Below are 14,857 nucleotides of genomic sequence, written 5' to 3'. Positions count from 1 at the left end.
TCCCACCTTGAAAACAAAATGCTGTTAGTGAGACACTAATAGGGCATGATATTCAGTACATGGTAGCACTTCTCTAGGGAGCAAAATTTTAAGTTATAAAGTATGGGACAATTTGAGTAAGGATGTGACCATTTAATGTTGACTGGAGGCATATAAAGCTGATGGACAGTATGCATATGTCTAATAACTGTTCAGCATTTGTACTGTCAGTGGTTCAATACTGATATAGAAGGAAAACCATCATGCAACCAAGAGCAAATGCTTGTCAAACGGTCCTTTTGAGATTTACTTAGCATTCGGATTATGGGCAAAGTTGATGTACTGTTGAGATCACAGCATGTCCATACATTTTCTGTGTCAATATCCTGCCCTTTTGGCAGCCCCTTTGAGACTTCTAGTAATTTCTGATACGAAGACTCAATAGCACCGATGTCACTTAAATACGTTTTCAAACCTGTGCTAGTCTTGTGCTGAGGACTGTTTATTACCAGGGATCTGCTCATACCCATGGAGTCATTCATGCATGAATGGAAACTCTTGTGCTGGAAGGTACTTTGTCCTCCTGGTTCCAGTGCATAGTTCCTCCTTCTTCTTCAGCTGATAGATGTCAAAAATTTTGGGTTAAATGTGGGAAATGTAGGCAGGTAAACAAATGCTTTTTTGCTGTTCTGTGCCAAGCAGAGATGAGAATTCCATCCCAGAGCTTGCTGGCAAAGAAGAACAGGAATAAGAAATGAGAGTATTTGGTTTGCAGGACCCCAGCTGGGCTGTACAGAGGTTGAGGAGTGATGGTTTCAAACTCTAAGTCTTCTTCTGGATGGGGTGGGTTTTCCCTTTATGCCCATCTGGTATCCAGGACAATATGTGTGCAGGGGCTCACAGGGGAAAAAAACATTCAGTTTCTAAACTGGCAACTTTGCCATCATATGCACCTTGTGATATATGCCTTTCCTCTCTCTACTTGCGCAGTTTTTTATCAGGATAGGTGGGGGCTGAGATAAAAACTCCTAAATCTGCACAGAAATAACTCAAACACATAACTGTTGTTGGGAGCATGAGCATGGCAATGCCTTTCCCTGATCTTTATGTGTTACCTGAGAGTCCAGCTCTGGAGGGAGTGAGAGCTCCTCAGAGGGCTGAATGTCACAGTCAGCTCAGAGAATTCACCCTGAAATTATTATCAAGTCTAAGCCAAAAACTGAAAAATCCATATAAATAAAGCTTTTTTTATTTTTTGTTATTATTCCCCACCAACTTGAAGTGCCATATAGATATTTTCCACTAAACTCATAGTAGTACTTGACTTGGAAGCATAGGATCACCTCCTAAGATTCACTATGTACCAGTAAGGACTAAAATAACTTGACTGGAAAAAAAGTATAAAATCTAGCCTTTAAAGCAGCACTGTTCTGTAGGTTGTGCTGATTATTGCTTTGTGCTGCAGGACTGTGATTTTTGGCACGCGGTGTCACATACCAAATTCCCAAAATAAAATGCTACATGATATTCTAAGAGCTCTTCGGAAGCTTTAAAAAGGGATTTGTCCACTGAGTGGGTATCTCTTCTGGTGAAGCCAAATGATGTCGCAGGAATGGTTTAAGAGGAAAAAACTTTAGGCAGCAGATAATCAGTCATTTTAAATAAGTGCAAGGAATGAAAAGGAAACCTTCCATCAGTTTTGTGTTTGTAAAAGTTGTCAGCAATCCTGCTTTGATTGTAAGGGGTTTACAGCTATATGTTTGAATAGCTAAAACATCTGTTCAGCAACGTTGTGAAATCATTGTGTTCAGAACCCTTGATAAGGGGGACTGCTGAGCGATTGGCTCATACCGGCTCTACAGGCAGCAAGGGCTGTACACTCAGTGGTCACCACTCGCCTTTCCTCCTCCTGGTCAGAGGAAAACGTAGGAGACAGCTACTATTTTACATGCGATTTTCCTTTGAGAGGGAGAGAGCAGGAAGTGCCTAGGAAATGGTTCACAGCAGAAACCTGGAGTTGTAAATAGGAGAGAGGAGGAGAGCTCATGGGTGCAGTTTGTGAACAGTTGAAATACTGATACCGCAGCAGCAGAGGAAACCCAGACTTCTGTAAGAGCAAGCACGTCCCAGGCCATCTCGATGGAAGGAGAAACGGTACCTGAGTCAAGGAGAGCAGCCAGCAAAGCCACGCGGATTGCCCTCGGTATCTTTGTGAGCGGCACTGTTGTGCTTGGCACTGCACTTTTCTTGGGTAAGTGAAAAGGTTGAGGCTAACCTCAATGAAACCCTCCCCAGCCTGGCTGCTTGATGCCATTATTTGTGCTCCACAATGTGTTTTGGTGAAAATCTCTGTCTCTTCTTCTTTTCCCCTCATTTTATATTTATGCTGAAATGGAAATGTGTCAGGAGAAGGATTTGTTGTGGCAACACTAGAGCTAGAAGATGCAATGTGAGCTCATGTAACTTTCTGAATGCTGAATTTATGTTTGGATACTCAATTGAATATGTTCTGGCCAGAACTGGGTTCTTTCACAGAACAGGGAGAAACGGGTAAGACTATGCATATCAGTAATGCTGATTCCGAATGCACAGATTGTGACCGATGTGAAATGATATTCTCTGTTTCCTGAAAATGAATCTGTAGTGCACACATTTTATGGAATCTTTCGGGTTTTCCTTCATTTGGTTTTCATTTAGGGCTTGACTAAAATTCCTGTAGAAGGCTTCAATAGTGCGTATGCTTGCACATTTTTTAGATCTTTCTCTTCTTCTATGATGAATTTCAAAGTCGTCTTTGCAAAAATCATAAAGTGCATCCGGGAAGAGATTAAAACGTTTTGATCAGATTTATAAGCTGTAACTGGATGAAATAGAGAAGGAATTAGTTTTTCTTTTCTGGGATTTGGACTCATCTGTAGATTGGTTTTCTTGGAGTATCACATGGAAACATACACCTACACCTATAAAATGATGTGAAGAAGTATATATGAACCCAGAGACACCAAGCAAAGAAAAGAAGAGAAAGCAGTGTTGTATCCTTTAAGAACTTGCAGAGGCAGATACTGTCTCAAGAATAATTCAGCCCAACTCTTCATTTCTTTAGAACAATATAGATTTCTCTGGGCTGGAGGGAATTTAGCCTCTAACCATATCTTTTGATTCCCCCAAATCCTTTATGATCTTGTGATCTTGTTTAAAAGGTCTGTTTTACTTATCATCACAACACAGAAAATTATGCTAGGTTTTATGTAAAATATTTAAAGCACCAATGTTGCACTTGATTAGTGTTTTTCTGGTCTAGAGCAAAATCTCCAAACTTTTGCAGGCAAGTAACTTATGTACGAGTGAGTAATCCCACTTGATTCAACAGAACTCTTTATAAACATGAGTAGGATTGAATCTTCAACTTGGTAGTGCAAAATATTGTTTCTAAATGAAAAATAATGTTTTTCACCTGAAGAATACAATATCAAACACCAGAGGGTAATGGAGAGACCATATTTTCTTTTTTTTTCAGCACTAGATTGATTGTTTATTGCTTTTAAAAAGCAATAGACATTTACCACCATAGCTTGTCAGAGATAGAAGCGTTTTATCCATAGATCAGACATGAAAATTCAAGCAAATATATTAATTCTTAGACATAGTTTCTAAGTGTGCTGAGGTCTATTCCATAGACAGTGTCACAATTTTCATTGGCATAACTGCTAAGAAAATAAAAATGCTGGCTGTGGGTCAATAAAAATGTTTGTAGGATTTGTTAGGGAATTGTCCAAGGTTTTCAACCAAAAGAATAAAGGAAAAAAGTTAAATTGTTTTGGCTCAACATTTTATCGATGCAATGTTTCAGAGTTTCATTGTGACACTGTTTTGTTTGTAAGTTTGAGTTTAGCTGTTGTTTAGATTTGTTAAACTGTAGAAAAGGAGACTGTTGTTACTGGTCATGTGAAACATTTTATGCATCTTAAAATGACCTCTTCAGTTTTCATTTAATTTACAAAATTTGCTGTTTCTGGTAGACCTGAAACAATTTCCCTTCAATTTCCCAGATTGAAGAGTGACATGTAGCCTTCTCCTGCTTCTCTTGTTTTTCTTCTCAGAGTTCCTGCAACTCTAAGAAGGAATCTGAGAGAATTATGTATTTTTATTTACTGTTGCTCACTCCTACCAGCTGTAGCCATACTGTGACTCCAGCAGCACGCTACCAGGGGAGTCACTTGGCATCAGACTGGGTCCTGCCTGCAGATCTCTCAATGGTGGTGTGGGCTGTAGCAAGAGAGGAGCCACCTCCTACTTGGGAACCAGGGCCAGATCAAAAGGAAGCAGTTCACTTGCCAGTTCCCTTGAGCAGGAAAGAAGTCAGGCAACTTTCAACTTCAATTCGGTAACCTCTCCTCCTGACTTGGTAGACTCTGGATTTCCCAGATTATAGAAACATCCACATTATTCGCATCTGCATATTAGTATTTTCCCTTTCCAGATTTTTTAGGAGAACTTAATTACAATGTGTATTTGCTTAAGAATCTGGAAACAGGCTTATAAAGGAAGAAGCTGGGACACTGAGTGTTATAACCACAACTATAGGTAATAATGTAAAGGTTAGTTCTCTTAACAACAAAAAGGTACAAGAACAAAACCAAGTAAAAATTTTCAATCAATATTAGCCATTAATTAAAAGGTAAATGTTACTGCCAAAGAATTGTTTTTAGTTTGCTCTAATGGTGATATTGTAAATGGAACAAAACCAGTTGAAATGGTATTTTGCTTTTGTTTATAAGTATCAAAACTATGAGGGCTACGTCAGATTCTCTACTGATTCTTTTTCATTCTCCCTCAACTTCCCACCAAGTGCAAAAGAATTAAATGGTGTCTGGGTGTCTCCTTTCTCTGCTTTGTTAAAAAGAAAAAAAATCTAGCAAACTTTCAAGACCTGGACAGGTTGTAAAAGGCTAAATTTAAAGCAGGGACAAGGTTAGTTGGGAGGAGTGCAACACTCAATTAATATGCATATTATCCGTTCTTTGTGTTTCAGGTGGCTCAAAATCATATTTTGGAGACCTCCACTTCTCTTGTTTTTTGCTATTCTTCAATCTTTACATGCTTCAAAATCTCATGTATTTCTTGGCTAATTTACAGAGGTTGCTGAGGTGTTGTGTTTCACTGTGTCAATGCAAGTTTTGGTAAAGTTATCCAGAAACAGTTTTACATTCTCAGTTTTTCGAGTAAATCTGATTGTAATCCAGCCATTTCTGTCATTAATTGTCATTAAAGCTATGAGGCTGGAAGAGATTAAACTCTTACTTTACTTTTTTTATAATAAAATTTTCCTGTGCTGAAATACCATTTCACATTTTCCTTTCTCTTTTGAGCAGTATATAACCACAGGAGAAACTGCTTTATAATTATCAGTGCTGATGAAGTTATGATACCTTGATACATTCCTTTGTTGTTGTTGTTTTTAATTTATTTTTTATTTTTGCCATGGACCAAGTTATTAAGATAATGAATATAATGAGACATTTCTTTATGTCTACTGAACACATCTACGGAGTTTTATTTCATTACTCGTTGGGATTCTCCCATTCTCATCCAAAGTATCAATTATCTGCATATTTGCTGCCTGACAGCAGTGTCTGCAATGAAGCTTCTGTGGCAGCTGTAATACAAGTATTTAAAAGATGAGCAAAATTAACTGACAATTTCATAGTTCTCATCAGCAAGGTTTTTGGAAGCAACTGCAGTTACAATACTTTTGGGAGACAGTTCAGACAGAAACTGCACTGTGCCTTATAAACCACAGCTATCCCTATGCCCATTGCCAACTGGTGTATTCCACCCCGGAATAAGGCAACACTGAAAGCACCCCATTGGCACTGGGTGGTGCTGGTGGTGCTGGGCAGCATGGTGCTGCTGGGCAGTGTGAGCCCCACAGCTCAGGAGGAGCTGTGGACACCCTGCAGAAGGTGGCTAGATTGCTCCGTGTTGCACTGCCAGCTGTGGAAGTTGCATCTCTGGAGGATGGTAGTGACAATGATTAATTGTTTGCATTGTGTCAGTGAGTAAGGCTGAAATGCTGTGCCAGGCGCTGTGCAAACCATACGTTGAGAGACAGCCCTTGCTCCATGCTGCCTAAGAGCAAAGGCAGAGAAAGGATGCACAGGAGGGCAGAAGTCTTTGCTATAAGCTGTAGTATTTTCTTAGTATACATTCTAACTGTTTTAAATCAATGTAGTTAGAGATGCATTAGGGCCAGAGCTCGCACTGATATTTGGATGATCAAGTACACAACATTTGGCTGCAGTGGTCAAAATTCACTATAAATGATCTCATAATGGTTTTCCATTTTGCAGTTAGCCAAGGTCTTATAAAGTTTCAGCCGAAGCAACAGTACTGTTTGACCTCAGAATGCATTGAAGCTGGTAAGCAACAATTTTATCTTCTCTATTGTATCACAATTGTAGTATGTTAATGAGATAATTATGCTGTTTAGTTGTTTTCGTGGTACATTTTACTCAGAAATCTTCATTAATAATGAGGGGAAAAAAGCCCAACAAAGTTCTTAGAAAGTCACTGTTTAAGTTGCTAAAGATCTGTTTATATTCTGCAATTGAAATTAATGTTTTAAATTGTTTTAACTCTATTCTACCAGGTTAACTCAAAGTTTCCCATAGGGTTTGTTTATTTTTTTATTAGAAACAAAATGTTGGGTGACTTGACCTTCAGGTGTATTTTGGTGTTTCCTTCTCAGTAGTCAGAAAACTAGCAAGTGAATTGCTAAGCACAGAAATGCTTTAGGGCAAGACCTTGCACAGACTTGCACAATTGTAATGTGGTGACTGTGACTCAAAATCTGCTAACTCCGTATCATCAGGCTTTTTTCCCCACACAGAGATACATGTGGTAACCTTCATAGAGCTGGGATATCTATTAGTATTAAATGTGAGCTAAAGGGACTGGGATTGGTAGGACCTGAGAGACACCCATTTTGCACTGGTCAGTTTTGAGAGTTATCCTCACTCTGAATTGATGAGAGTCTTATCATTGAGTATAAAGACCAAACAGCAGTTACCACATCTGGAAATCTGCCCCTAGAGCTGTTTTGCTGGAAACAAAGTGGACATTGTGTGAACTTATGAGAGTATTTATTTCCATTATGAACCATTTTAAGCTGATGTTGTGAGGTGTTTGGCTTGTGTTTGAAATCCTGACAAATTCTGTGGGTCTCTCTAAATTGCAAAATTGATAGATCTCAACATGTCATTCTGCTTCTGCTCTGCGCTGCACTGGTGATGCTCTTGGCCACCCAGAGCACCATGCTCTGCAGCTGATTCTTGAATGAGTACAAATACCTAAGTAAGGTGGGATGACTAATCAAAATATCACCACTACCAAAACCCCAACCAAAACAAACCAAATCAAAAGAAACAACTGTAGGGGCTTCATTTTGAGCTTCACGACAAAAAAATGTCACTTAATTTTAAATCTGAATTGGCTTTCTTCTTCTCAAGTGCACACAAAATAACACGGAATTTTTGGTAAGTGCAGCAAGAGCTGGGATTTTACACCAAGCCAGACTTGAACACCTACATGACCTGACTGTTCTAGGTCAATGTGCAAGGTGTAATGACTACATAGTATCTCGAGACCTGAGCCCTGCCCTGCTGAACAGCTTTTCATGAGTGAATGAAAATTACCAAGGACCAAAATGTCTTCAATGTAGTCTGAGAGTTTCTAATGTGAAGAAGAAAATTACAGCTGAGACATAGAAATATCGTAGGAAGGTTTACTCTAAGTTTATGAAGAAGTTACTTGATGCTGGAAATAGTAATATAAAGCCTGTAAAAGTTATCTGAACTCCTGCTAGGATTTTTAATCAGTTATTTGGCTAAGTCTCAAAACACATGGTCATTCAGCCAAAAAATGTCCAGTGTCCACATATTCTGTGTTTCTCAACCTATGCAGATTTATGGCACAATCACTATAACGCATGAAATGGCTAATGGTTTTAAACTAAAAGAGGGTAGACTTACACTAGGTATAAAGAAGAAATTTTTTACCGCAGGGGTGGTGAAACACTGGAACATGTTGCCCAGAGAGGTGGTGGATGCACCATCCCTGGAGACATTCAAAGCCAGGCTGGATGTGGTTCTGGGCAACCTGATCTAGTTGAAGATGTCCCTGTTCATTGAAGGGGGGTTGGACTAGATGACTTTTGAAGGTCCCTTCCAACCCAAATTATTTTATGATGCTGTGATTAGATACTCAAAAGCTATTAAGTCTCTGGCTTGTCAGATTGATCTCTCTTACCAGTCTCACCTGCAATAGCAACTAGCAAGGATGCAGTCACAAAATGTAGCTGAAAATACTACAGTTATCTTTTCCAGTCAATGGTAGATCAGAACTTGATTTGTTTTCTTGTGCAGCTATTCAGCTTAAAGGTAAAGAGTGCATAATTTCTGGAATGCTAATTACAATCTGATTGATATGTATGCTACTAAATTCCTCGGGCAATTAATTCTATCATGGCAACAATGAAGACTCTGTCTTCAGCGAGCGTCTGGCTCCAGCAGTTCACATTCCTGTAGTGGTTCCATGGTCATTGCTATACAGCACTAAGGAACATTCATTGGAGATATTTTGTGGGGTTTTTTGCTTCCCATGTAGGCACTGTTAGGTGCTAGAGAAGCTGGGTGGTATTCTTGATACTGTTTAAAAAATGACGGAGATCAGGGCAAACATCAGTCCTAGAACAGCAAGGCTTAGCTTGCAAGTGAGGTCAGCATCACGCTGCAGAGACTGGTAAATGTTAATCCTCGTTTCTGGACTGTGACCTTGTGGAATTCCCTGTTCAGGAAAAAGCGTTCCACAAAATCTATGTGGTGTCTTTTTACAGCTGCTGGCATCCTAAGCAAGATAAATCAATCCGTAGATCCGTGTGAGAATTTTTATCGATTTGCATGTGATGGCTGGATATATAATCACCCTATTCCTGAAGACATGTCAAACTATGGTGTTTATCCTTGGCTGCGACACAATGTAGACCTCAAACTAAAGGGTAGGTATCTAATTACTGAAATTGGTTGGTTGTCTTGTTACTGTAGCTTGTTAATGGGCTCGTTTTGAAATGAATGAAAGCTCCAAGCTTCTTTCTGATCATTAGAGAATATCCAACAGCCCAACTTGATGCTCTCTTTTAAATATGTTCTTGTTTTTTTATTGAAAGTGACATTGAGACATAGTGAATTATAACAGAAACAGAATTTGGGAGGGAGAATACAGCTGTTCAAAACCTGCCAGTAAAGAATAGAGGGACAAAGAGATACTCCTTGTACCAAAAGAAAAGGCTAGGGGATTTGAACTCTTTCCCCCTTGCAGTAGATGGATAGACCAGAGTGCAGGAGCACAGCACTCACATTTAAGAATGTCCCAGATCCAGACAAACATCAGCCTAGGACAGCACTCTGTAACAGTGGCCAATAGCAGTAAAAAAATACAATAAGGCAAAACCAGAGTGATGTTTTCCTGTATACTTACCTAGCTCTTGGCAGGAGGCAATTTACAGATTTCCGGAGACGGAGGTTGTTTGGCTATTGAGTTTCCTTCATGTTGCAGTTCAAGCTGCCATTGAAGTACCTGAGCTATCATCAGTGAAACAGTATGCTGCTCAAGAATGTGTGCCTGGAGGCAAAAATAGCCCTGGGAGGGGAAATGTGTAGGAAGAAAGGTATTTTAATGTGCATGTGACTTGACTTTGTGCTATACTCTGCAGCAAGGCCACCTCATCAGGAAGCTGCGCAGACCAACTGGGGAGAAAGGGTAATGATTATTGCTAGGTAGGAAAACCCTGCCAGATTCTTATAATCTTCCCTAAAAGTGAGTCATGCAAAACAAGGGAGATGTGCAAGTTTTGTTATTGGTGGTGGTTTGCTTGAGCATTGCACACCTTGAGCACATTGTTGACATAAGAGCCTGATTTAAGCTCACCACAGAACAGAGGTCAGTTTCAGGATGCTGTGCTTAATTGTAGCATTTATTTTTCTCTTAGATTTTGTACATATGTGCATGTGTAGGCATCAAAGCCCTTCTCCAGTTGCTTTCTTCAGCCATGTTATATTCTACTTTTCCACCATTAAGTATTTTAAAAGCTGCATTCGGTTTCAGAATAGGAATCTGGAATCTCAGCATAGGATATGATCTGATGACTTCTGTTTTGAGTCTGATGAAGATGTCACAGAACGAAAGATGTCACACAAAGGAAAAAAATATTGCCAGGGCCTGTTTTAAGTTATGTTTTGCGTTCTAATTGTTCTGCTGCCAGAATCAGGCTGTATTAGATAACTGCACATCCTGCATGAACCACAGCCACAATGAAACCAGTCCTAATTGAATATAGAGTAGCAAGCTGTGACTCATCCTTCATTTTCTCTTTTTACAGAACCTAATCAAGGACATCATGCTAAGCCACATTTCTATATGGCTTTCTTACTGCAGTCCCTTTAGAAGTTGCTAATCCATAGCTAGGAAAGTACAAGACAAAGAAAGAAACATCTAAGTGAGAAGTGTTTGCTTAATGGAAACTTTGTATCAAAAAAGGGGTGTAATGAAGTGCCTGATAATAATATGTGGCCTAAACTGCTCCTTGGCATGGTAAAGTGACAAACATGTGAAGCGTTGGTGTAGAGGAGTTGGTTTAATGTAATAGTTGTCATCCTCTCCTTAACTTTCTATTTAATAAACTTTCCAAAATATATTCTTTATAATGAAAAAAGGAAAAGGAAAATTAAAAAGAAAACAAAATCAAACTGTCAGATGTCAGTGTTGGTACCTGAAATAACAAGGCATAACGTCAGCCTCTATGTATGTGTTTCAACTTGAGTTACGTTGATAAACTAGCTTGACACTGAGTTATTCATTTGCGGATGACCAAAACCTTGCTATCAAAAGTTTTAGCAAGATAAAGAACTCTTGCATAGAGAAACATGTATATGGCTGACCAGACCTTGGAAGCTAATTTAATTTCTCTTTCCTAAAGAACTCTTAGTGGAACTATATACTTCATTGTAAATGTCCCTGTTTGACATTCAGTAGATGAAAAAAGCCCCAGTCTTTAAAGAGCTGATTATTACGTAAGTTCTGTGTTATGAAATATTTATCACATTAAAGAAAACTATTAATCTTCAAGTGATAACATGGCTTGGCCAGAAAGCCACATTTTTCATATTTGATATTCTTTGATGGTGTGATATAGATGGAAGTATTTATTCAGGCAATATATTAAAAAATGGTGTTACTTAAAATAAATTATTTGAACATCCAATCCTTTTTCTGGTCCCTGAATTTTCCTGAGCCTTAGGTAGAAAGGGAGTTTAGATATTTGTGCAAAGACCTGTGTATAGCCTTCGTTACACAAGGGTATCTTCAATCTTCTGGAAGCTTCATTTTTTGTTGAGGGGCAGTTGCTACAGAAGATCTTCCAGTTGATAATGGGTAGCAAGTGTAAGAACTAGTTTTGCCTTACCAAAAAGTGGTAGGTGTAGCTGTATAGTGTACTGAACCCTGCATTAAGCGTTACTGGGTTTGAGAGAAAAGCTTTTTTTAACTTCTTCCTTTTTTTTTTGAGATTGCAGATACGCAAGAGCATACAACTTTGCAAGTGTCAGCTTCAAAAAAGGGCAGAACATTTTCTGTATAAGTGAACATTTTCAGAACAGAACATTTTCTGTATCAGTCTTATTAAACTTGTTTATCAATTACCTGGGTAAGCGCTAGAATGTTCCCTCAGCAAGTTTGCTGATGATACAAAGCTGGGGGGAGTGGCTGATACACCTGAAGGCTGTGCTGCCATTCAGCAGAACCTCAATACGCTGGAGAATTGGGCAGAGAGAAACCTAATGAGGTTCAACAAGGGTAAGTGCAGGGTACTGCACCTGGGGAGGAAGAAACCCGAACACCAGTACAGGTTGGGGGCTGACCTACTAGAGAGCAGTTCAGCTGAGAAGGATGTGGGAGTATTGGTAGGTGATGAGTTGACTATGAGCCGGCAGTCATATATATATTGCTCCCATGGCTTTCTCTAGCTGTTTTAGGATGGATTCAAACTAAAATCATATAACAATTTTCTCTTTAATTTATTTTCCATCCTTTGAGGGTCACTTGGATTTCTTTTTCTGCTCTCAGAGGGCTCCACAAATCGCATGTGTAACTCACTTTGGTCTCCTAGCTATACAAAATGGATAAAATCCTAACCTGGTGAAAGCAGTGGTAGGTCTCTCCTTGGACGTCATCGACAGCAGGATTTCATGTATTGTGGAGAAATATACAGAAGACAACTGTAGATAGCCAAAGATATGTCAAAAGCAGAGATCTGAGGGGTTGGTTATGACCCAGATCCAGGTAATGGACATCTAATGTTTAGGTTAAAACTTTTGGTTCCTTAGAAAACTGTCCTGGACAGTTAAGCATTCCTGTTGGGACCACACTGTCCCTGACTTGAAGACAGCCTTTCATTTGCTGGTACACTGCAGGCATTTTAAAAAGTGCCTCTCACTGGTTAAGCACAAACACCTTTAGTGCCAATGGGCCTCTGAGGAAGTCCTTCGGAGTCCTTCAAAATGGAAAAAATTTCTTTGACTGTGGCACCTGTTTTATAAACAAAAGCTACCTCAAACTGCAACTATTTCAGCCTTATGTCAGGTCAAGATTGCAATGTCTCTGTGAGTTAATAAATGTTTTTCACTTACCATAAAATTTCCTGCAAAGCTCTTTGTGTTCCTGCTGAATTTTTCCAGTTTGATTGGTGACCTTAATTAAGAATTTAGGAGCACTATTGTCTTACTATTGAAATGCAAGTGTCTTTTTGTGAATAATTCAGAACTGGTATTCTGAGGCAAGTAAATCAGTGCCTATTGCCTGTGGTGAATGTTGATTGTGAACCAAGCAGTTTCTTTTCCTTTCTCTGAAGTCTGCAGAACAATGATGTACAGCTGGGTTTTTGCTTGGTTTTTTTTTTTTTCTTTTTCTTTTTTTTTTTTTTCCCCCAAGTGACCATGCAGGAAGCAATAAATTAAAAAAAAACAAAAAAACAACAAACTACGCAAACATTCCTAAATCTCAGCACTGCAAATGAGCTGCTTTGAATTACGTGAATCTTTTGTGAACACGTCTTCCAGGTCTTTTAAATTTGATTTATGTCTGTGGAAACCAGTTTACAGACTTGGCCTCCATACTGATCCTGGCCCAGTGAGAGACCTACTTCAGACTAATTTGCTGCTCTAAGCTTTTTAGTGTGGCTATTTTCCGAATGACAGTCAATTTAAAGTGAGGAATTTCCAATGTGGCAAAGAAAAAGAAATGGAGCCTTTTAGGAGGATATGGTGTGTGGTTTTTTAAGAACATGAGACAGACCACAAACAAAATAACTTGGCAGTTAGGCAACTTTTCCCAAGATAAACTGCAATGGTTTTCTTTAGAAAATAAATTGTTTTTAAAGTAAAACCAATAAGGTAAAAATATCTCAGTGTGGAAATTTATACTGTTTGGCCATAGCATAGTCCTTTCAGACAAATCCCAGAAGCTGGTGTTGAATGGCTGCTGTCCTGCATGGAGGACCCTATGCAGCAGGGCTCTTTAGGGCTGTTTTCTCTTCTCCCACCCTTCAATGGGTGCTCAGCTGGGACCACTGGGATGGCTTGGATGTGGCCCATGAAACCTGTAATGTAGATGCTGACACCCATCTCTAGGTTTCTGTGTTAGCTGACCTGTCTTGTGATTTTTTCCTTCAGAGGTATCTGGTTGAGACTTGCCCCAAGCAGAGAGGGAGAATGCCAACAGTAAAAAAAAACCGAAACAAAACCCCAAAATTCAGAGGGTATTTATGTTACCACCTCCAGTATCTTCTTGTTGGATAGCTGCTCCTGGATAACAAGATAGCAGCAATCAGCAACAATGCTTAACACAGTTTTGCTTGATCTTTTCTACCACAAATGGATCTCTTTTCAACGGTGCAGACATTTTTTTTTTCTCAGTAGTCCAGATCTTTCCTGTAACGGCTTATTCATTTAAATGTAAGTGAAAACATAAGTGGCACAAGTCAGATAAATCTCTCTGGGCAAAAAGTTAATAGCTTTTTGTTAAAATGAAGTACCTGAGTCAAAGTCAGGCTTTTTTCCAGGCTTTGTGGCTGCTCAAAATGAAAGTTGTATTTGTAATGGGTGATTTTGGGAAACCTTGAGTACAGAAAGGAGATAATTTTGGTTCCTAAATGAGGTTTTAAGGCAGCACAGTAACTGAGCCACAGGATTCCCACAGCATCTCCCTTGTTGAGAGACCAGAGTGGCATCCAGAGCCCTGCACTGGAAAGGGAGTGAGGCTTACAGCACACTGCCGTTCCACATGCAGCACATTTCCCCTGGATTTACAGTGAATCTCTGTTTTGGCTGTTGCCTGCAGATGTTTGTATCTGCAGATACTGAATTTCAAAATACCTATATGGCTGTACTTTGGACTGGTAACTTTGCAGAAAGAGGATTCGTACCTTGGAAGGTATAGCAACCCATCACATCTGATTGCCATTTTCTGAATAACAAAAATAATTACACAAGTATGTATTGAAAGTCTTAACATAATAAAGTAAACCTAATGCTGCCATTTGGTACAGAGCTCCACCTATATTATAACAACTGGGGATCTTGCAATCTTCTTGTTTAAATGCAGTTTAAACTCTTGTGCCTGATATTATAATGACGTGTTATCCCCTGTAGCATAACACTGGGCAGCTAGAGGGACAGGGTAAAGGAGAGGGAAATCTTGCTCAAAGGATTAAGACATTATTGAAATCAAATTTGTGAACAGAGGCTCTCATAGCCCCGTAAGATGATTT

At 39.2% G+C, this 14,857-nt stretch overlaps 1 protein-coding gene across 1 annotated transcript in view; it reads left to right on the top strand.

Annotated features, from left to right (window-relative positions):
* Positions 1–1,878: 1,878 nt before the first annotated feature.
* PHEX (phosphate regulating endopeptidase homolog X-linked) overlaps positions 1,879–14,857 on the top strand; it is a 90,843-nt gene continuing 77,864 nt past the window's right edge. Inside the window, exons 1-3 of the mRNA XM_030476877.1 lie at positions 1,879–2,230; positions 6,330–6,398; positions 8,873–9,034. Of these exons, the coding sequence (XP_030332737.1) occupies positions 2,119–2,230; positions 6,330–6,398; positions 8,873–9,034 (343 nt within the window). The 5' untranslated portion in view covers positions 1,879–2,118. The remainder of the gene's footprint in view (positions 2,231–6,329; positions 6,399–8,872; positions 9,035–14,857) is intronic.

This window comes from Strigops habroptila, chromosome 2 (genome assembly GCF_004027225.2).
Source record: "Strigops habroptila isolate Jane chromosome 2, bStrHab1.2.pri, whole genome shotgun sequence".
Taxonomy (NCBI): Eukaryota; Metazoa; Chordata; class Aves; order Psittaciformes; family Psittacidae; genus Strigops; species Strigops habroptila.
Note: the sequence above shows the minus strand (reverse complement) of the source record. Positions and strands in the feature narration are given on the sequence as shown.